This window comes from Apium graveolens, unplaced genomic scaffold (assembly GCF_009905375.1).
Source record: "Apium graveolens cultivar Ventura unplaced genomic scaffold, ASM990537v1 ctg7849, whole genome shotgun sequence".
Classification (NCBI taxonomy): domain Eukaryota; kingdom Viridiplantae; phylum Streptophyta; class Magnoliopsida; order Apiales; family Apiaceae; genus Apium; species Apium graveolens.
This window is the reverse complement of record NW_027420680.1, coordinates 49062-72427: the sequence shown is the minus strand read 5'-3', so window position 1 is coordinate 72427 and position 23366 is coordinate 49062. Positions and strand designations below refer to the sequence as shown.

At 37.7% G+C, this 23366-nt stretch overlaps 1 protein-coding gene across 1 annotated transcript; it reads left to right on the top strand.

Annotated features, from left to right (window-relative positions):
- Positions 1-9419: 9419 nt before the first annotated feature.
- On the top strand, positions 9420-11987 carry LOC141704443 (uncharacterized). Its single transcript, XM_074507681.1, has 2 exons — positions 9420-9940; positions 10805-11987. The coding sequence occupies exons 1-2, from the start codon at positions 9420-9422 to the stop codon at positions 11985-11987; spliced, it is 1704 nt and encodes a 567-aa protein (XP_074363782.1).
- Positions 11988-23366: the final 11379 nt, after the last annotated feature.

Here is a 23366-nt window from a genome sequence, read left to right as displayed (position 1 = left end):
CTCAACTCTCCAACCTTATTCTTGGGGTTTCTTTGATGTTCACCCCTTCCCTCACCTGACTTTCCCTCCTTCACACTCCCCTCTTTTGCTTTTGTGGATTTTTCAACTGGCATCTTTTGAGAGATGCCAGAGGGGGTTTTCTTTGATTTAGATTTGGAAATTGTAGAGGGTTTGGAGGTTTTGGTAGGCAACTGTTTGGTCATTGGCTCAGTTGCCATAGCTACTCCTGAAGTCAAAGAAATAGTGGAGGTTGGAATAGTTGTAGGGATAGATGAACTTACCTCACTTACCTGAGGTGCCTGCATTATAGGAAAATAGAACATTGGCACATCCCTATGATGGTTGGCTCTGTTCAAATCTGTAATGAGTCTTCTCTCTTGAACCAAACAAGCCAGTTTGTTGTTTGGGTTCTCAAGCACAATTTCTTGACATAGGTGGTTAGCCAATAACATGAAAAATCTAGCATAATACACATTCTTACCTCTTTTAGCTAACTCACCTAGTTTAAAACCTAACTCAAACAAGATAAGGTCACTAAAATTATAAAGTGCATAATGCATGAAATTAAGCATATTGATAATATCAGTGTCATTGTGTGGTGAAGTCACATTATTATCAGGAATTTTGAAACATGCTTTTATTTCATCACTATTGATACAGAACTCATTACCTTTGATGGTTAGAGTGATGGTCTTGTCAGCAGAGTTGTAGATAGCAGTGTTCCACATCTCTTCAACAACTTCACAGAAGATTGTGGGTGACTCCAGCATGGCATAATTTAGCTTGCAATTCTTCACAAAGTCCATCATCTTGTGATAGTCCTCTGATTGCTGAATACCCTTATTGACCAAAGCAGTGAAGTTGTTCTTCTCATAAATGAACCCAGTTTGAGACATAATCTTTACTACAGGTGCCATTGTTAGAGAGTGAAAGCTTGAAGAGAAAGAGAATATTTACGTGAGAGAGAATGAAATAAAAGCAGTTAAATTTGAGAATGATAAAAGAAAACAATTGCTATGAAATAAGCTTTTATACTATCTCAAAAATAATTGATAAAAATAATAAAGTAAAGTAAATTAACTAATAGAAATTGCCTAAAATAGCCGTTTAAAAGTAAACTGTAAAAATTCCACCCATTATCCGTCGTGTAATGCTTACAAACTGTAAGTATACTCGATGGATAATGTTCAGGGAATTAACGGCTGAGATTTAGACAATTCGACGGATGAGGATAAACTGATATCCGTCGAGACATAAAGTATTCCAGAAAAATAATTGACTTTTATTAGAAAGTAGTATATCGACGGATGACTAAACTCGATGGATAAGGGTCATCCGTCGAGATGCAAATTTTGACTTAGCCAAAATTTCATCCAAGACTTAAAAATCAACTAAATTTCTGGCTACATTACAACTTGCAAAATAACTCAGATAAATTTAAGAGTAATTAAGCATACCTAACTCACTTACCAACCTTGAAAAGGTGGATTCATCCAGTGGCTTGGTAAAGATATCTGCAAGTTGCTTTTCACTTGGAACAAAATGTAATTCCACAGTACCATTCATCACATGTTCCCTTATGAAATGGTACTTGATGTCTATGTGCTTTGTCCTTGAATATTGCACTGGATTTTCAGTGATGGCAATTGCACTTGTGTTATCACAGAAAATAGGAATCCTTTAAACTTGCAAACCGTAGTCTAGCAATTGATTTTTCATCCATAAAATATGTGTACAGCAACTGCCAGCAGCAATATATTCAGTTTCAGCTGTAGAAGTAGAAACTGAATTTTGCTTTTTACTGAACCAGGACACAAGCTTGTTTCCTAGAAATTGACAAGTTCCTGTTGTGCTCTTTCTATCAATTCTACAACCTGCATAATCCGCATCTGAATAACCAGTTAGATCAAAACCAGAATCTATAGGGTACTAAATGCCAAGTTTTGGTGTTCCCTTGAGATATCTGAAAATTCTCTTAATAGCTATCAAGTGAGATTCTCTAGGATCAGCCTGAAATCTAGCACATAAACATGTAGCAAATATTATATCTCGTCTACTAGCTGTTAAGTACAGAAGTGAGCCAACCATGCCTCTATAACTTGAAATATCCACAGACTTTTCAGTAGTGTTTAGTTCAAGCTTAGTTGCAGTGGCCATGGGAGTTTTTACAGATGTGGAATCCATTAGATCAAACTTCTTTAAAAGATCAAAAATATATTTAGTTTGACTAATGAATATTCCATCACTAACTTGCTTAACTTGAAAACCAAGAAAGTAAGTTAGTTCTCCCATCATACTCATTTCATACTTACTTTGCATCAATTTGGAAAACTTTTTGCAAAGTTTCTCATCTGTAGAGCCAAAAATAATATCATCTACATAAATTTGAACAAGTATACTAGAGCCATTAACATTTCTGAAAAATAAAGTTTTATCTACAGTACCTCTTGTGAAATGATTTTCCAAAAGGAACTTTGATAAAGTGTCATACCAGGCTCTAGGTGCTTGCTTCAGTCCATAAAATGCTTTCAGAAGATAATAGACATATTCTGGAAAATTTGGATCTTCAAAACCAGGAGGTTGACTAACATACACTTCTTCTTCCAAATCTCCATTTAGAAAGGCACTTTTGACATCCATTTGATAGACCTTGAAATTGGCATGGGCTGCATAGGCTAAGAAGATTCTGATGGCTTCAAGTCTTGAAACTGGAGCAAAAGTTTCATCAAAATCTATTCCTTCTTGCTGACAATAACCCTTAGCAACCAATCTAGCTTTATTCCTAATTACTATGCCATTTTCATCCATCTTGTTTCTGAATACCCACTTGGTGTCTATTGGATTCTTTCCTTTAGGCTTGGGTACCAGCTTCAATACATTATTCCTTTCAAATTGGTTTAGCTCCTCCTGCATAGCTAAAATCCAATCAGGATCCAACAAAGCTTCTTCTACCTTCTTTGGTTCTTCCTTTGACAAAAAGCTACTGTATAGACATTCTTCCCGAGTTGCTCTTCTTGTTTGAACTCTAGAAGAAACATCACCAATGATAAGCTCAAAGGGGTGATCTTTTGTCCACTTCCTTTCTTGAGGTAGATTAACTCTAGATGAAGAGACCTCATGATTGTCTTGATGTGTGATTGAGTTTTGATTGCTAGAAACTCCCCCTGAGTTTACGGATCTTTGATTTGAGAAAGGGGAATTTTCTATAGGTGATCTGTTTTGACCTCCTGCTCCTTTTGATAACCCGACGAATGGTGAATTTTGAGTACCGATGGATGAGGCAGGCTATCTTCCGACGGATAACACATATTGCCTTCCGACGGATGAAGCATTATGCAACTCGACGGATGCTGAGTTTTGTACTTCATTGGTGGTAGATTTGTCTGCATTATCCTTAGACACTGTTTCTTGATCACTCTCATCATCAATGTCATCACTAACCATCTCCACATTGTCGAATTTGAGGCTCTCATGGTAATCTCCATCTTTCAATCATTCAATCTTTTTATCATCAAACACAACATGTATAGATTCCACAACAATGTTGGTTCTTAGATTGTAGACTCTATATGCTTTACCAACAGCATATCCAACAAAAAATCCTTCATCTGCTTTATCATCAAACTTCCCATTTTGATCAGTTTGATTTCTCAGGATATAGCATTTGCAGCCAAAGACATGAAGAAAGTTTAGAGTTGGCTTCTTGTTCTTGAACAAATAGGGAGTCATGCATTTTGCTTGATTAATCATAGAAATGTTCTGAGTGTAGCATGCAGTATTTACAGCTTCAGCCCAGAAATATGTTGGTAGTTTAGATTCTTCAAGCATTGTCCTTGCAGCTTCTATAAGTGATCTGTTCTTCCTTTCCACTACTCCATTCTGTTGTGGAGTCCTTGTTGCTGAAAACTCATGCAGAATCCCATTTTCTTCACAAAATGCTCTCATGACAGAATTCTTGAACTCAGTTCCATTGTCACTCCTGATTCTTCGAACTTTGAAATCAGGATGATTGTTGACTTGCCTTATGTGATTGATGATGATTTCACTAGCCTCATCTTTAGAATTTAGAAAATATGTCCAAGAGAACTTTGAGAAATCATCTACAATTACTTGGCAAAATCTTTTCCTTGAGATGGATAATACATTGACTGGTCCAAACAAATCCATGTGAAGCAGTTGCAAAGGCTCTTCAATTGCTGAATCAAGTTTCTTCCTGAATGATGCTTTAATCTGCTTCCCTTTTTGGCAGGCATCACACAGTCCATCCTTTGTAAACTCCACTAGAGGAATGCCTCTTAATAGTTCTTTCTTTACCAGCTCATTCATGGTCTTGAAGTTTAAATGGGATAGCTTCTCGTGCCATAGCCAACTTTTATCCTGACTTGCTTTACTTAGAAGGCAAGTTACAGATTCTACTTTGGATGAGTTGAAATTAGCTAGATATACATTTCCTCTTCTCACACCAGTGAGAACCACTTTGTTGCTTTGATTATTAGTCACAACACAGGCTTCTTTGTTGAAGGTTACTGAATTTCCTTTGTCACAAAGCTGGCTGATACTCAACAGATTGTGTTTGAGACCATCCACTAAGGCAACCTCCTCAATGATGACATTGTCCTTTGAAATCAAGCCATATCCCACAGTATAACCCTTGCTGTCATCTCCAAAAGTAATACTTGGGCCAGCTCTCTCCTTAAACCTTAAACTCTGTGAGCAGGGTAGAATCACCAGTCATGTGTCTTGAACAACCACTATACAAGTACCACAGATTTCTTCTATTTCCCTGTACACATCAAAATCAAATCAAGTTGATTTTGGTACCCAAGTTTCCTTGGGTCCTGCCTTGTTAGCTTTCTTCTTCTGTTTCTTAGGTCTTATCTCATTTGACTTAGGAATTTCAGATTCTTCCTTAGTCATTTGGGTTGGACCTTTGAAACCATTCAATGCAACAGAATTATCATGCATATTATGGCTAACAGGAAATGGCATACTTGATGTAAACATGTTATTCCAGTAAGGCATGCTAAATGGCATTTGAGGCATACTATATGCAGCATAATATGGATTAGGTGCAAATGGCATATTAGCAAACTGTGCATTCATGTTCAGTGTAGGCATAGCATTAACAGGCATGGGAGGCATGGCATTCATGTTAGGAAATTGAGACTGAACAGACATGGGAGTAGGCATGGCAGATTTGCAATTAACAGACAGATGATTTATACTACCACACTTGGCACATATTTTTCTAGGAGCATATTTATCAGGTGTGTAGTTATTGTGTTTGTTAATCCCTACTTTACCATTCCTATTATTTTTCCTTTTAGTCTCTGTTTTTACCTCAATTTTCTCAAGTCTGTCACTTAACTGTTTGACAGTCATGTGACCAACATTAGCCGTTTTCCCTTTCTTAACTTGACTTGACTCTCCTGAAACAAAGTTCTTGGAAACAGACCCATACTTCTCATTCAGCTTGATTAGTTTGGCTTTGCTAATGGGCTTGCTCACAGCCGACGAATGAGGATTTTCATCTTTCGACGGATAACACTTTTTGTTATCTAACGGATAGTCCTCATCATCCGTCGAGTCTACATCTGTTAGCAAACCATCTACCAAATTAGGTTCTAGTTTCTCTTTGCTCTTTTTCCAGGCTTCATCACAAAAAGACTCAATTCCTTGAACTTTGGTGATTTGAGCATGGACATCCATGGATGTTTTCCATGCCTTAATCACCTCTTGTTTACGCTCAAGCTGCTTCTTTAAAATCTCTTCCTTTTTCAAGGACTCAGTTAATTCCTCCTTGGCAATCTTACACTCAATTCTTAGTTTCTCAAAATCAACAAAACTGAGACTCAAGAAAGTTGTTTTCTTTGATTTTAGCATTTTCTTTAGTAAGAGACTTAAGTGTAACACGCAAATGATATAATTCTGTAGACATGTCATTTATGGCATCATTACACTCAGCTTTAGATAAATATGCAAGGTTTGTAGTAATTACCTGATTGCTTGAGGAACTTGTCTCTGTTTCATCAGACTTGGTCATTAGGGCTAGATTGACATAGCTGACATCTTCATCTTCATCCAAACCATCTGCTGCCCAGTCATTCTCTTGTATAATAAAAGCCCTTTCCTTTTGTTTGAGTAGATCAAAGTATTTTTGCTTATAATCCACAGACTTAAACCTTTTCTTACTGGAATCTGAATTTCTACACTCATTTGCAAAATGCGCTGCCAAGCCACAGTTGAAACATTTGAATTTTGACTTATCTACCATGTTTCTATTTGGCTTGGCTGCTCCAAAGTTCTTCTTGAACTTGAGCTTGGCAAATCTCCTGGAAAGAAATGCTAGGTGCTCATCAATGTCCTCCATGTCATCTTGGCTCAATGAATCTTTACTTTCTACTACAAGCCCCTTGCCCTTATTCTCACAGACCTTAGAAGTTGACTCACCAACTTCCATCTTCACTTCCTTCTCCTTTTCCAAATCAGCAACTAGTGCAATGGGTCCTCCTTTCTTCTTTCCTCTCTCCATCCTTTCATCCTGCTCTATCTCAAGCTCATAGGTCTTAAGGATGCCATACAGTCTCTCCAAAGTAAACTCTTTATAATCTTGTGAGTTTCTTAATGAGACTGTCATTGGTTTCCATTCCTTTGAAAGAGATCTAAAGAATTTCAGATTAGAGTCTTTAGTCTGATAGACTCTTCTATGCAACTTAAGATCATTTAGTAGTTTTTGAAATCTACTAAAAATGTCAGTGAGTGACTCACTTTCCTCATTGTGAAAATGCTTATATTGCTGAATGAAGAGCTGCATCTTGTTTTCTCTAACTTGCTCAGTGCCATCACAGATTATCTGTATAGTATCCCAGACTTCCTTGGCAGTTTTGCAGTTGATAATGTTGTCAAACATGTCTGCATCAACTCCATTGCACAGAATGTTCATGGCCTTTTTATCCTTCCTAACTTGTTCAATATCAGGATCAGACCATTCGTGCCTTGACTTGGGAACTGATGGCTCGTTTCCTGTTACAGCTCTCATTGGAACATGAGGGCCTCTTTCTATGTAGTCCACATAGGCCTCATCTTGAGAAAGCATATGAAGATGCATCTTTACCTTCCAATGATGGTAATTATCTTTATCTAGAAAAGGAATCTTGACTCCAACATCTTTCTTGTTCATCTTGCTGAATTGTTTTGATCTTTAAACTCTTTGTAGATTAAGAGCTTGCTCTGATACCAATTGTTAGTCCCTTAACAATATAGCAAGAATTACAGAAGGGGGGTTGAATGGAATTCTTGAACCTTTTTCTCGAAATAAAAATGTTCAAACTTGAATATAGATATAAGTGTTTTGATTAGCACAATGTGGAATAGAAACTTAATTGAATCAAAACATAAGTAATTAAAAACAAGAGTCTTTAAAAACTTTCTGGTGGATTTAAACAATTCCACCAGAGATATATATTATATATCGAGAGGACTCTGTGTGCAAAAATGCTCACAGCTGCTTACAAATTGAACTACTAAGAATACAGGGAAATGCTAATGATTCTGCTTACAAAGATTTCTCTATTTGTGTATCTCAGCTCACTTTTTTCTATTTGCTACGTTCTTGGTTTATATATTACCAAGATTACAAAGTCAAAAAGACTGAATAAATATAAAAACTATCAGTTTTAAGCTTTGTTACTTTTCGTCCTCTATTACCCAGTTAATGGGCTTCCACAGTAGATTTGTATACACCTCGACGCTTGTGCCCTGTTATCACTGGTCAACTACTGTTTGAATTCTTTATATGATCATCCGTTGGACTTTATGAACATCCATTGGATATATGATCATCCGTCGACTTTATGAACATCCGTTGATGGCTTCATTGATCATCCATCGACTGCTATATTAAACATCCGTTGACTGCTATATTAAACATCCGTTGATAGTCATTTGATCATCCGTCGATGGCTTTGTTAATCATCCGTCGGTAGCTATTTTGGCACTTGACTTCATTTCACTTATGCAGAATTACAAGACATCATTTATATACAATTAATCAACCTATTCTGCATATCTAGTTAAAGTCAACATGACTTATAGGTTACTACAGAATCTATACAAAGATGTATACAGAACTGTGCTACAGACTCATTATTACATAAGCTACTCACTCGATGGATGATAAGTCATCATCCGTCGGGACTATAATGAGTTATCCGTCGGGACTATAATTTTTATCCGTCGAGTGCTACATTATTTCACTAAGTAAAATCTACTTAGATGTTTTGTTTATGAAATCATCAAGTACACAACATATGCACAACAATAAAAATATCTTAATTATCTATATTTTATTCTAGACATAATAAAATTAAGACACTCACATTTTATCACATATATACATATAAGTATTATTATCAATCAAGATATAATTCACCAAAATTCACATAATAATCACATAATAATCATTTATTGATAAAAATAATTACACGCGATATCGCGGAAATTACAACATGACTTACAATAAGCAGTGTGATTATCATGAGACACATGGCCACAAGACTGAGAATTGCTTGTCACTTCATCGAGGAGCAAGTAAAGAAAGGAAACTTGAAGTACTTGGTCCGGGACAGCAATGACATAGGAGAGGGGCAGCGGAAAAAAAAGAATGTAGTTAATGTGGTCCTAGGAGGTTCCCACTCCCCACCACGAAGTCCAGACTTTGGCGAACAAGAGCTCTCAATACAATCACTCCCGGATATGGTGATATCCTTCAGCAGTAAGGACTATGAAGGAGTCAACCCCCACCACAATGCAGCTTTAGTCATCACCTTGGATATCTTTGATAATGAAGTAAGAAGAATGTTGATAGACAACGGCTCCTCGGTAAATATTTCATTTAAGCATATAGTGGATCGAATGCAGTTAGGGAGCATCCGCTCAAATGATTACCGCGAAGATCCACTCTATGGGTTCAGACATTATCCAGTCTCCATCCAAGGGACCTATACCTACCTATTATTTTAGGAACTGCTCCTAACCAAGTGACTCATGTCATCAAGTTCTATGTCATCAACACTCCTTCATCCTACAATGGAATAATTGGCCAGTCAGCTTTAGATATGATGCAAGCAATAACTTCAATCTCCCATCTCAAGATCAAGTTCCCAACACCGACGAGAGTCGGAGAAATAAAAAGAGATTATGGAGTTGCTGAAACATGCTACAGCAAGGGGTTAGTCATGGCAGCAACCCACCAGGATAACAAAAGGAAGGCTAGAGTCCTTCACAAACAGCAAATCATCAAGAAACACTGTCCCCGGCCAAGGGAAGAAATAACAAAAGAAGTTCAATTCATTGAATCAAGTCCAAAGAACTGATAAGCAACCAAACTAGGTTCCGAAGAACTGATAAGCAACCAAGTCATGGTAGTCGACAAGGCGAATCCGGTCCTAGACCAAGCCAGTCCTACCATGCAAGCAACCAAAGATAAAGGATCAGAACAAGTTAGCTCCTACTTGAAGAAGAACTCCGAAGCCCGACTTCATCAAATGGTCTCAACAAAAGATAAAGAAAAATTTGAGGCCGTAGTCGAAACAGAGGAAGTTCAGATTGATAAGAGCAGCCCTAACAAAAAGGTGAGAATTGGGTCAGGACTCGAAGAGTCCTTTAGAGAAGAACTGGTGTCCTTGCTCTGGGAGTACAAATATATCTTTTCCTGGTGTCCAAGAGACATGCCCGAACTGCATGAGTCCATAGCAATGCATAGTTTGGACGTCAACCCCAACAAAAAGCCGATCAAGCAAAAACGAAGAAACTTTGACCCGGAGAGGCAAAAAGCAATAGATGAAGAAGGAAAAGTTGCTCAAAGTAGGGATTATCAAGGAAATCAAGTATCCGGAGTGTTAGAAAACGTTTTCATGGTGAAGAAGTCAAACAAAAAATGGTGAATATGTGTGGACTACACTGATTTGAATGATACATGCCCGAATGACCCATACCCTCTGCCCAATATTGATCAGCTGATAGATGCCACCTCCGGACACATCATGCTAAGTTTCATGGACGCCTTCTCCAGATACAACCAGATCAAGATGAACCCGAAGGACATACCCAAGACAACATTCATAACTCAAAGATCAGTCTACGCTTATGTGATGTTGCCATTTGGACTGACAAACGTAAGATCCACTAACCAAATAGCCATGAATAAGATATTCAAATCCCAGTTCAAGAGAAACTTGGAGTCCTATGTCGATGATATGATTTCTAAGTTCACAACCATCCCAGGACACATAGAAGATACGAGGGAATGCTTTGACAACATGAGGAAGCATGAACTCAAGCTAAATCCGGAGAAATGTACCTTCATAGTTGGAGCAGGCAAGTTCTTGGGATTCATGATCAGCAACCGAGGAATTGAAGCTAATCTGGAGAAAATAAAAATAATCCAGGAGATGTGGGCTCCCAAGGCCCAGAAAGATGTTCAGAAGCTAGTGGGATCACTAGTAGCACTTAGAAGATTTATTTCCAAGCTAGCAGAGAGATGTTTACCATTATTTGATCTACTCAAAGGAGCAAATAACAAGAAAGAATTTAACTGGACCCCGGCATGTCAGAAAGTATTTGAAGAGATCAAATCCTACCTCTCCAAGCCACCAGTCCTAACTAAAGCCCAACCAGGAAAGCCTCTCTACCTGTACTTATCAGCGGGAGCACTAGCAGTCGGGGCTACCTTAATCCAGGAAGAGAATGGAAGATAGCAACCAGTTTATTATGTAAGCCAAGTACTTAAAGATGCGGAGACCAGGTACCCAAGACTAGAAAAGTTTGCCTTCGCCTTGGTCACAACATCAAGAAAGCTTAGACACTACTTCCAAGGAAGAGAAATCAGAGTGGTCATAAATCAGTCTCTAAGGAAGATAATCCACAAGCCGGATATCTCGGGGAGGCTAGTCAATTGGGATGTGGAGTTAAGCCAGTTCAATTTAAGCTTCATTCCCAGAACTGCCATTAAAGCTCAAGCACTTGCAGATTTCATAATTGAATGCAACTTCCCGGAAGAGCCGGAACCAAAGAACATAGATCTGGAGACAGATCAAGCTATAAATCCAGGAGCATGGACTTTGAAAGTAGACGGCTCATCAACAAGTGAAAGGTCGGGAGCCGGACTCATCCTAACAAGTCATGAGGGATTCATGATAGAGACAACTATATCATTCAGCTTCCCGGCAACAAATAACCAGGCAGAGTATGAGGCATTAATTGCAGGACTAAAGATCTCCAGGACTCTGAAAGTCCAAGACTTGAAAATCTATAGCGACTCCCATATAGTGGTAAAGCAAACAAACAGAGAATACATAGCCAATGACCCTATTCTGGAAAAGTATCAAGCACTGGTTCAAAGCTACCTAGCTTCAATCCCGGGGCATCAAGTCCTGCAATTATGTCGAGAAGAAAATGAGGAAGCGGATATTCTATCCAAGTTAGTCCGGAACTCATCAGATCTAGACTGCTCAGTTTACTTTGAAGAACTCCAAAAACCATCTATTAATTCTGAAGAAGTCTTAGAGATCGAAAGCAACCAGATCTGGATGACTCCTTTTATCAACTACTTAGAAAAAGGAGAACTCCCGGAAGACAAAGGAAAAGCTCAAACACTAAAAGCCACAACAGCCAAGTTCTTCATTGAAGAAGGACTACTATACCTCATGACCTTCTCATCTCCTATTCTAAAGTACGTCGGACCAGAAGAAGCTAACTACTGTTTAATGGAAGTCCATGAAGAAATATGCGGAGATCACATGTCTGCAAAGGCCCTAGCTCACAAGATCATAAGACAAGGCTACTACTGGCCAACTATTCACAAAGATGCAGTAGAGTTTGTGAAAAAAATACAAGGAATGCCAACTCTTCAGCACTGTATCCCGGATAAGCCCAGTCCTACCTTCATCAGTCCTATCTCCAATCCCCTTTGTTGTCTGGGGCATTAATAGTATGGGACCCTTTCCCTGGGCCAAAGGAGATCTCAGGTACTTGTTAGTTTCAATTGATTACATGACCAAATGGGTTGAAGTGAAGGTAATGAGGACCATAAACTAGTAGGACTGCATAAAGTTTATAGACAATATTTGGATAAGGTTCGGGATTCCAAGAGTACTAGTATCAGATAATGGACCACAGTTCATCGGATCAGAATTTGAGTCCTACCTCAAGGAGTGCGAGATCAAATACAAAAGGTCAACAGTGGCATATCCCCAAGGAAATGGGCAAGTGGAAGTCACCAATAGAATCCTGCTCCGGGGTATTGAGAAAAGACTAAAAGAAACAAAGAGAAAATGGCCAGAAGAACTACCAAGCGTATTATGGTCCTACAGGACAAGCTGTGACGGCCTCGACCCCAGGGTCAGGAGTTGATATCACTAACCACAACAAACCAGAAATATAAACTACAAGATTATTATTATTATATTATCATGACCCCAAAACCAAGATCCGATCCAGGTTCAAGTATGATTTAAACTACTCACTATTACAAACCATTTATTAAAAGTCAGACACACTAAACTTATTCAGCAACTCATCAGACCGCACATGGTCTGATACAAACTACCTCAGAGGAGCCAGGTCTAGAAGGGGCTGAGATTCTATTCTGCCAAGGTCTGATAGGTCTTCTAGGAATCAGCGATATATATATAACAGGTTGCAAGGGTGAGCATATAATCGCTCAGCAGTACCAACATATGAATGTCAAAATAAAAATAGTAAGTAAACGGTTATAGGAATAGAACTATAAATCAACATGAAATCAGTAACCTGTAAATCATTTCAAACCATGGTAAATAATCATTGATAAAGAAACTGGATATCACTGACTAGCATGCTCTTTATAAAACAACATAGTCGTGTGTAGTGTAAATACCAGAGTCCAGTTTTAGCATGTTATTCACATTTATTATTCAACTATACAAATTACTTATTCCTTACGGGAATCCCAAAGCCAAATCAAATACATAATAGATATGTGAAGACAACTGATCAGGTTATCAACACCAGACGGCTCTAACTTCCATTCCATACACCTATTCCAGAACTCAAAGACTAGCTAGGTCTCTGACCTGCTGGACTAATCGGTTATATAATGCGCGCAACCGGATTAGCCTCTTACGCAACCTCAATAGTCCACTTTGGCCCCTATGTATCCAATATCTGATCGTTTTATCCAGTTTTCAAAACACTTGTACCTATCTCATTTTAAAACCGTTCATTTAACAACACACATAAAACCTGGTACACAAATCATTTTCATTCAAGATAGGTACATTTCAAAGTTACTTTTCCCCAAAACAGATTTAAAACAATTAGTTATAACTACATGGGATACGTAACTTTAAAACATTTATGTTCATGTACGAGAATTAAACAACAGTTTATCCATATGTACTGAACCATAAAAGAATGGTCAGGGTACTTGCCTTACAATGCTTTACAGAAATCCTAGGTAGCTTTTACGCTGACTTCGGTCCTCGCGAGACTCGACTGAGATCTACAGTAACAGAGTAACCTAATTAGTTATACCGACATGCTTGATATCCTCGAACCTAAATAACCCAATTCGATAACCCGACTCGTATAATGTATAAATATATACACATAATCACGTAATTAATATTCACGATAGGGGTAAAGCATTTAATACCATATAATACTCGTTTCGTATTTAAAAATATTTTTTTGAAAAATTTCGACAACGACTCCTCTATTTATAAGCCTACCTGTCGAAACATAATCGATGTCAATCCCAAGAAATCACAATTTACGTCACAATACAATTTTCACAATTAAATAACTATTTATGTATGAAACTAATTATACGAACCACTTTATTTATTTTATAAATTTAGGACTCATATAAGAATCATCACCGTCCACCGTTGACTCGCCGAAGTTCATCGTCGACGGTGGCATAATTTTACATGTACCCGATTAATTTTCAGGTTTCCAACGCTAAACTTCAACGATTATTTTAAAATCATTTCCGCTTGAATAATTAATATCACGAATAATTATTGAAAATAATTTTCTGCAGAAAATTATCAAAGATTAATATAATATTCCAAGTTTCAATCTGCAAGAATAGAACATGGGCAAAAAACACAGGAATCACATAGACCAACACCCGCAGCAACCACAACAACACAAACAACGCACACACAACACACACGCGCATACACACACAAACACCCAGACACATAGCCGGAAATTCAGACGGCGGCGACCGGAAAAACAGATAGCAACAAACAGGGCAACACCGCACAGATACATACACATATATGAGTGTATATATACATAATCAACAGGAACAATCGAAGCTAATAACCGGAGTTAAACAACCGGAACTCACCGGAAAACATAAGAGAATGGAGAACAGAGGACAAGGAAGGAAGAGAGGGAGAGAGGTGAAAGAAAGTGAGAGAAATCGAGAGAGATTCGAGAGAGAGAAATAAGAGATTTCGAGAGAGTGACAGCCGAGATGAGAGAGAGAGTACAGAAATTGATTTGGGAAATAACCGAGCTGCTTACACGTATCATTTAAACAGGATACGTGTCAATTTCTTTTAAAAGATTTTGACACGTGTCCCTGTAATATTCGGAATCCTGAATTTGACTCATTTTATGCATTTTATCGAACAAAGCCGAGGTTGAAAATGAGCCGAAAAATTATAAATAAAATACCAAAATTATCAAAAATGTTCGAAAGTTAATAAAATAAAAATTACGTAATTAAATACGAATTATTCAAACGCGTGTTATATCCGGATTTATCAAATTAACGAATAAACGTGCGGGTGAAATTAATCCCAAAATATTTTTAGAATATTTTTAAAATTCTCAGAATATTATAAACTTCATAAAATATGAGTTTCCGTAATTTTTGAAGTATACTGGAATTAAATACTGAATTTACAAATAAATGCAATCAAAAAATTATTTAAAGTTAAATAATTAATGAAATATTGATTTCTAAATTTTATAAAATCCAAAAAATAATTAATGAAATTATAAAATCATAAAAACAATTTTAGAGATAATCCAAATATTTATGAAAATAAATCTGCCATAAAACCACTTTTAAAAGTAAAATCAGGTCAATACAACTCAATAATTAATTACGCAGATAAACCATGTACACCAATAAATCATATATAAATAATAATAATAACACCCAGCTGTCAAAACCAATACACATATTAATATAATTAATTATTTAACAGTGACACTTTTTAATAATACAAAATGTACGAGTCGTTATATCCTTCCCCCCCTAAAAAGATTCTTTCCCCAGAATCTGACTTAACTAAACAAATGAGGATATTTATCAAGCATGTATAATTCTAGTTCCAAGTGGACTCTTCTACTCGAGGATTTCTCCAAAGTACTTTCACTGTGGGGATTGATTTATTTCTAAGGACTCGCTTTTTACGATCTAAAATCTGGATTGGTTGTTCCATATAGGACAAATCTGATTAAAGCTCGATCGGTTCATATTCTATAACTTGATTCGAATCAGGATTATATGGCTTCAACATAGATACGTGGAACACATTATGAATGTGCTGCAACTGCGGCGGCAATGCTATCTCGTAAGCGACTTTTCCTATCTTCTTCAAAACTTTAAATTGTCCTCTATACCCCATGCTAAGTTTATCTTTCTGACCAAATCGAACCAATCCTTTCCAAGGTGATACTTTCAAAAATACCAGTGATCCCACTTCGACGTTCATATCTTTTCGATGCAAATTCGCATTCTTTCTATATCTATCCTGGGTTATTTCTAACCTTTTCCGAATCAATGCTACTGCATATTTGATCTGCTGAACTAGCTCAGGTCCTAACACTTACTTCTCTCCTACTTCATCCCAATACAATTGGTGATCTACACTTGCGTCCATACAAGGCTTCATAAATGCTGGCATGATAACTATTTTTGTAGGAGAATTCAATTTCCCTTAAAATCCAAAGCACAAACTCTTAACATATCTTCTATTATCTGGATGGTTTTCTTACTCTGACCATCTGTCTGAGGATGATAGGAGGTACTCATATTCAGCTTGGTTCCTAGACATTCTTTAAACTTAGTCCAATACCTTGAATTGAATCTCGGGTCTCGATCTGATACAATGGACACTCCATGCTTGGTAACTATTTCATCCAAATACAACTTAACTAGAATTTCCAAAGAATACCTTTCGTTGATTGAAAGGAAATGTGTTGACTTTGTCAATCTGTCAATGATTACCCAAATAGCATCATGATTAGCTCTCGTCTTTGGTAATCCCACTACGAAATCCATTTCAATCTCTTCCCATTTCCATTGGGGAATCTCTAAGGGTTGTAATAATCCGCTTGGCCTTTGATGTTTTGCTTTTACAGTCTGGCACACGTGACATTTGCTAACCCAATTTGCAATATCGTTCTTCATTCCTGGACACCAGAAATTTTCCTTCAAATCTAGATACATCTTAGTGCTCCTAGGGTGGATGGAAAACCGAGAGTTTTGCGCCTCATGTAAAACTTCGTTCTTCAGTTCCGTCACATTGGGAATCCAAATTCTGGAAGAGAATCTAAACATACCCTGGTTATCCTTTTGGGTACATAGTTCTTCTCATGTCAGACTGTCCAATTCTTGCTCCATAACTCCTTCTTGACACCTTTTTATCTTATCCATTAATGCTGATTGAAACGTAATCTCATACAGTTGCTTCTTACCTCTTCTGGTAATCAAACTTCAATTTCCATTCTTTCTAAGTCTCATGCTAACTCTTCTGCAATTTGAACCAAATTCAGTTTCTCTTTTCTACTCAAGGCATCGGCCTGCACATTGGCCTCACCTGGGTGATAGTTAATGGAACAATCGTAGTCCTTGATTAACTCCAACCATCTTTTTTGTCTCATGTTCAAGTCCTTCTAAGTGTATATATACTTCAAGCTCTTATTATACGTGTAAATATCACACTTTTCTCCATATAGATAATGTCTCCACAATTTGAATGCAAAAACTATAGCTTCCAGCTCGAGGTCATGGACTGGATACTTCTATTCATGAGGTTTTAATTGTCTGGAGGCATAAACGATGACTTTACGTGTTGCATCAGTACACATTCCAATCCTTTTAAAAAAGCATCGCTATATACCATAAAGTTTCCCGTCTCATCTGGAAATGCTGGTACTGGAGCTGATACTAGTCTCTTTTTCAGTTCCCGGAAGCTTTCTTCACACTTCTCTGTCCAAATAAATTTCTCATTCTTCCTGGTTAGCTTGGTTAACGGGGCTGCGATCTTAGATAAATCCTTTACAAATCTTCAATAATATCCTGCTAGCCCAAGAAAACTTTTCACTTATATCGGAGTCTTTGGTTGTTCCCACTTGGATACAGCTTCAATCTTTACAGGGTCTACCTTGATACCTTCCTTTCTTACCACATGTCCAAGGAACTATACTTCTGTCAACCAAAACTCACACTTGGAAAACTTTACGTACATTTGTTTTTCTCTTAACCTTTGGAGGGCAATCTGTAGGTGCGTTGCGTGATCTTCCTGAGTCTTTGAATAAATCAGGATGTCATCAATAAATATAATAACAAACTTATCCAAGTACTCCCTATACACCCGGTTCATTAAATCCATAAAAGCTGCTGGTGCATTGGTCAATCCAAACGACATCACTAAGAACACATAATGGCCATACCTTTTTCTTATTGCAATTTTGGGTATATCTTCAAGCTTGATCTTCAGTTGGTGGTAGCCTGATCTTAAGTTGATCTTTGAAAAATAGCATGCTCCTTTAAGCTAGTCAAAGAAATCGTCAATCCTCGGTAGAGGATACTTATTCTTGATCGTTAACTTGTTCAGCTCCCTATAATCAATACATAACCTCATACTTCCATCCTTCTTCTTTACGAATAACACTGGAGCACACCACGGAAAAACACTTGGTCGGATAAGTCTTTTATCTAACAGTTCTTGAAGTTGCTTGGCAAATTTCTTCATTTCCACTGGAGTCATTTGGTATGGAGCTTTAGAAACTGGTTCTGCTCCAGGTATCAAATAAATGGAAAACTCTATTTCTCGATCAGGTGGTAATCCTAGAAACTCTTCCGGAAAGACGTCGGGATATTCCCTTATAATGGGAATCTCATCCAGAGTAGGGGTCTCTTTCTTGGTGTCTACCACATGAGCCAAATATGCTTCGCAACCTTGCCTTAACAATTTCTTGGCCTGCAGTACTGAGAGAAACTTCTTGTCCTTCCCCTGTCCTTGATAACTTATCTTTACATTATATGTTGTATACATCAGAACTCTCTTTTTCTTGCAGTCAATACTTGCATTATACAGAGACAACCAATGCATGCCTAGAATAACGTCGAATTCTCCTAACTCAAAAGGTATTAGGTCAGCGGGGAAAGAGTGACCTGAAATCTCTATGGAACACTTAGGGCAGAATTGGCTTACAGGTACTTTATCTTGATTAGCCACCTCAATGGTTAAAGGTTCATCTAAGTCTTCCAACATTAATTGCATTTTATTCACACAGTTCATGAATATGAAAGTTTTAGATGCTTCCGAATCAAATAAAACGTTAACATGAACGGAATTAAGAGAAAGCATACCTGCAACTACATCGGAATCATGAGCCGTGGATTTCTTAGTCATCTTAAAAGTTCTAGCTCTGGCGGTACTTGCTACTGGTCCTTGAGATACACTTCTTTCTATACTGCCCTGGGTAACTGATCTGCAATTCCTAGCGATATGTCCCACTTTGCCGCAGCTGAAACAGGTTACTCCTTGGTTCTCGGATTTGCACTCAGTAGAATAATGACCCTTCTGACCACACTTGAAACAGTTGACGTTCTCTCTGCACTGACCATTATGCTTCTTTCCACATGTCTTACAATCGATCACCGACTTGTTGGACTTTGTCGGAGTAGAACTAACTGAAGTAGTACTGGGCCTAACTTGTGGAAAATTCTACCTCTTATATTTCCTATCTTTATTCCTTCCAAACCGTCGCTGAAACTTCTGACTTACTCCTTCTTGTTCTGACTTTACAGCCCCACCTTCAAACTTCCTTTTCTTCTCACCTCTTTCTTTAGCAGCTAACTTCTAATCACTTTCTATTACTAAGGCAGCCTGAAATACCGAAGTATATGTCTTGAGTTGTAGAGCTACAACTCCACTCCTACTCTCTGGCTTCAATCCTTGTTGAAACCGCTTCGCTCTCTGAGCTTCCGAACTCACATATTCTGGTGTTATACGAGCCAATTATGTGAACTTGTCTTCATACTCTGTGACTCTTCTGTCCCCTTGATTCAATTCTAAAAACTCCATCTCCATCCGACTCTGGAGACAATCCGTGAAATATTTTTCCAAGAACAGTTCTGTGAATTGGGTCCAGGTAATTGGACCTTTTCCTTCCAATGCTCGCATAGATTCCCACCAATAATTCGAATCATTCTTCAAAAAATAACTAGCATCGCATGTCTTCAAATCCTCACTCACCTTGGCGAGTGCAAAAGCCTTCTCCATTTCCTTCAACCAGATCCTGGAAGAAATAAGATCTACTTCACCTTTCAATTCTGGGGGTTTCACAACCTGGAAAGACTTAAACCTAACAGCTTGGTTTCCCCCCTCAACTGATGCTGCTGTTGGATCTGCAGCTGCTGCTATTGGATTTGTTGATGTTGTTGTTGTATGAGATGTTGTTGTTGCTGAAATTGTTGTTGTTGCTGCTGGAATTGTTGTTGCTGTTGGGCCAGCTGAGTAGACCGCTGACGCTACAAATCTATCAATTCACTCATGGAGGGATCCCCAGTAGATCCGTTGTTGGGTTGAGAATTCTTCTAAAGTGGAATTCTCCTGAAACATAGCAGTCATATATAAGAAAATAGATTGCTCCAAACAATTTATATATATGTATCAGGAGAGTGCTGCCACTAAGACAATATCCTCATCCTCAATTAATTGGATCCATCCTGAGTGAAAGATTATATTCTAGAAATACCAAAAACAGAAGCAACAATAATAGTAACAACAATAACAACACACAAGTATATAAAAACTGAACAACATTATAAGGCAGCTACTATATAACAACCATATAGAAATCCAACTGATACAACTGATATCCAACTACTAACCCATCCGAGTACACAACAAAATTGGCTGATATAACAGCCTCCAACTACTACAAACTACAACAACATAATGTACATATATAAAGAAAACAACTACAGAACTCCTCAAGAACCAAGTTTGAGCTCTATTTGACACTGTTGCAACTCTGCTCTAACTACTGCAACTGACACTGCCACCAATCGAGCCTAACTCGAACACTAGCCAGTTAACCAAGTCCTGGTACTGAATGGCCCTAAACTCAGAGCTAATAAAAGGGTCAATAGACCTAGCTCGCTCAACAGCAGTCTGAGTCAAAGTCGTCACTCTAGCCTGGATATTGGGTGAGGGAATAGGGATGCCCTAAAAGGGTCCAACTGGTACTCAATCAAGATGCACGGCCAGCTCCGGGCTTTGCTCTCTAATAAAAGATCTGTTCACCGCCTGGTGAACATGATACGGAATTGGGGAGGAGGTACCTGTAGGAACATAAGGAGGGACTGGAGGTCTGGAGAAAGAAGAACTGGGTGCGTAACCCGGTGGAAAGTCCCTAACAGCTGACACTAATCTCTGTACCCAACGAGGACGGGCACTAGGTCCAGGCATATCTCTCGGAACAAATTGAGGCACTGGCGGGGGAGGCAAATGAGTCTCCTCAGCTACAACATCTAAGGTCCTCTCCGAGTCTGAACTGTCTGAATTAGATCTGTTCTCCCGGGATGGAGAAATAGAGATCACTATGGGCCACTGTCAACAATATAAATATACAGGAAAGACACAACAAGGTTAAGGCAATTCTATCAAAACATCAATAGATGCCAGAGTAACGTTGTCGGAACCCTGGACTGACTTTTAGGGTTGCTCCTCAAAATGAGTTGCTGACTCACACCTTAGGAAATAGTTTCTATACCTTTTTGACTCAATTCCTAACCTAAATCAGGGACTTGAATCTGTAGCTCTGATACCAACTGTGACGGCCTCAACCCTGGGGTCAGGAGTTGACATCACTAACCACAATAAACCAGAAATATAAACTACAAGATTATTATTATTATTATATTATCACGACCCCAAAACCAAGATCCGATCCAGGTTCAAGTATGATTTAAACGACTCACTATTACAAACCATTTATTAAAAGTTAGACACACTAAACTTATTCAGCAAATGATCAGACAATAGTGCTAATTGATGAAGTCCGGGACCAAGCTATAGCAAAAATGGAGAGGTATGAGGAGAAAATAAAAGAACATTTCAGTAATAAGTCCACAGTAAAAAACTTTCAAGTTGGAGACCTAGTTCTTCGAGACACAGAAGAATCAGATCCTACAAACACGGGAAAGCTAATGCCCAAATGCGAAGGACCATATAAGGTCAAAGAAGTCCTGAGGACAGGAATCTACAAACTGATGAACATGGATTGTAATAACCCCAAAATTTTGAACTTTTTGTAACCCTTATGAATAGTGTTTTTGCTGATATTGCTGAATAAGAAAACTTTTCATGCCACACTATGTAGGGGTTCTTTTATGGATATTCTGAGATTTTATTGGTACTCTATATGATATATAAGTGTATGTAAAGATCGTCAGAATCCAAATTTGAACCTTTTGATTTTTCCCGAAAATCCACCAGATATCGAAAGAATTGAGTATAAGGTAACAGGATAAAAAGGATTTAAATTCAAGGATTTTAATAAAGGATCATAAAAGTAATATAATGTATTGAGAAAGGTTAAGGGAACCTAAGTAATAAGATCCCGGGTATGATCCCTCAAACGATAAACGAAAACGAAAGTTAAGCGAACCGTATAACAGATCAGCGGTCATTAGCCAAATAATTAAAAGCTAATCAAAGAGATTAGTGAGGATGATGTCATCAAACCAATGAGAAGAACACAAAGGAGGGAGGGTGACATCACATGGTGACATAAGCATGACCAAGCAAGTGAGTTGTTGGTTGAATTAGAACCACACAAAAATTACCATGGTAAAAAGGTAACAAAACAAATCAAAATGTCAACCAACCAAGCCAACAATTCATTTTCACCAAAAACACAAAATTTTCTCCTCATTCTTCATCAAGCTCTCGGCTTTTCTTCTTTTCCAAAGAAAGAAAAATCAAAAACCTAGTTCCAAGCTTTGTTAAATTGCAAGGTAATAGTGTTTGACTCCGATTTACTTTAGGCTGTTTTTATTCTTAACATTAGGACCCGTGTACTTACTGCTAGTTTTTGACCATTGCCATGATTAGATAGTTCATGTTACGAGCTTCGTTTTGATATGTAGTTCGTTTGATTCCGATGTACGGTTTAGGAGAAACGGCCGTTTTAAGTAACGACGTTTCGCGAACGAATCATTACCCCTCGCCTTACTTTGAAACATAGGTTAAAGACCTAAAAGGACCAATTGGAGTATGAAACATTTATGTAAAGTGTATTAGGCAGTTGGTAAGACACTCGCGAAAGAATCTCCTTAAAACTCGTAATGGTTAATTTATTAAAATTGGTGGAGCCGAGGGTACTCGAGCGACTTAAGAGAATCATTGAGCGCAAAGCGAGCGTTAGAGTCTAAATTGGTTAAAGTATAGATTTATAAGTGACTTTGGTTTAATTCCAAGTTATATGTTGTTTATAGGTTACCAGACTCGTCTCAAGCCATTTATAACCCCCAGTCGCTCAGGCAAGTTTTCTATCCGTTATACTGTTGTTGTGATGTATACATTTGTACATGCATTATCTTGTGATAGATGCATAATGATTATTTAGCAAATTCTTGCAATATATTGTAGCATGTCATATGGTATATATGCATGCCTGTTTCGTATTCTTCATACATATATCTGTTGATTCAGTTGATAATACCTATGTTAGAGATAAGCGGTAATTTGCATATACCCTTAGTATAGGGGACCCAAAGGTGAACTTTTTCTAAAACCGGGACCCAAAGGTGAACTTTTTCTAAAACCGGGAGTCGAGGCTCCCGAGTATAATATATATATTTATATATATATATATATGAATAGTTTTCAAAACTATGAATCGAATAAGGTTTATTCGATAACTTTATTTTATTATTGAATATTATCTTGAATATTCATTCGAGGGCTTATGACCCCGTTTAATTATTATTGAATATTATTTTGAATATTCATTTGAGGGCTTATGACTCCGTTTATTTTATTAATAAATATTATTTTGAA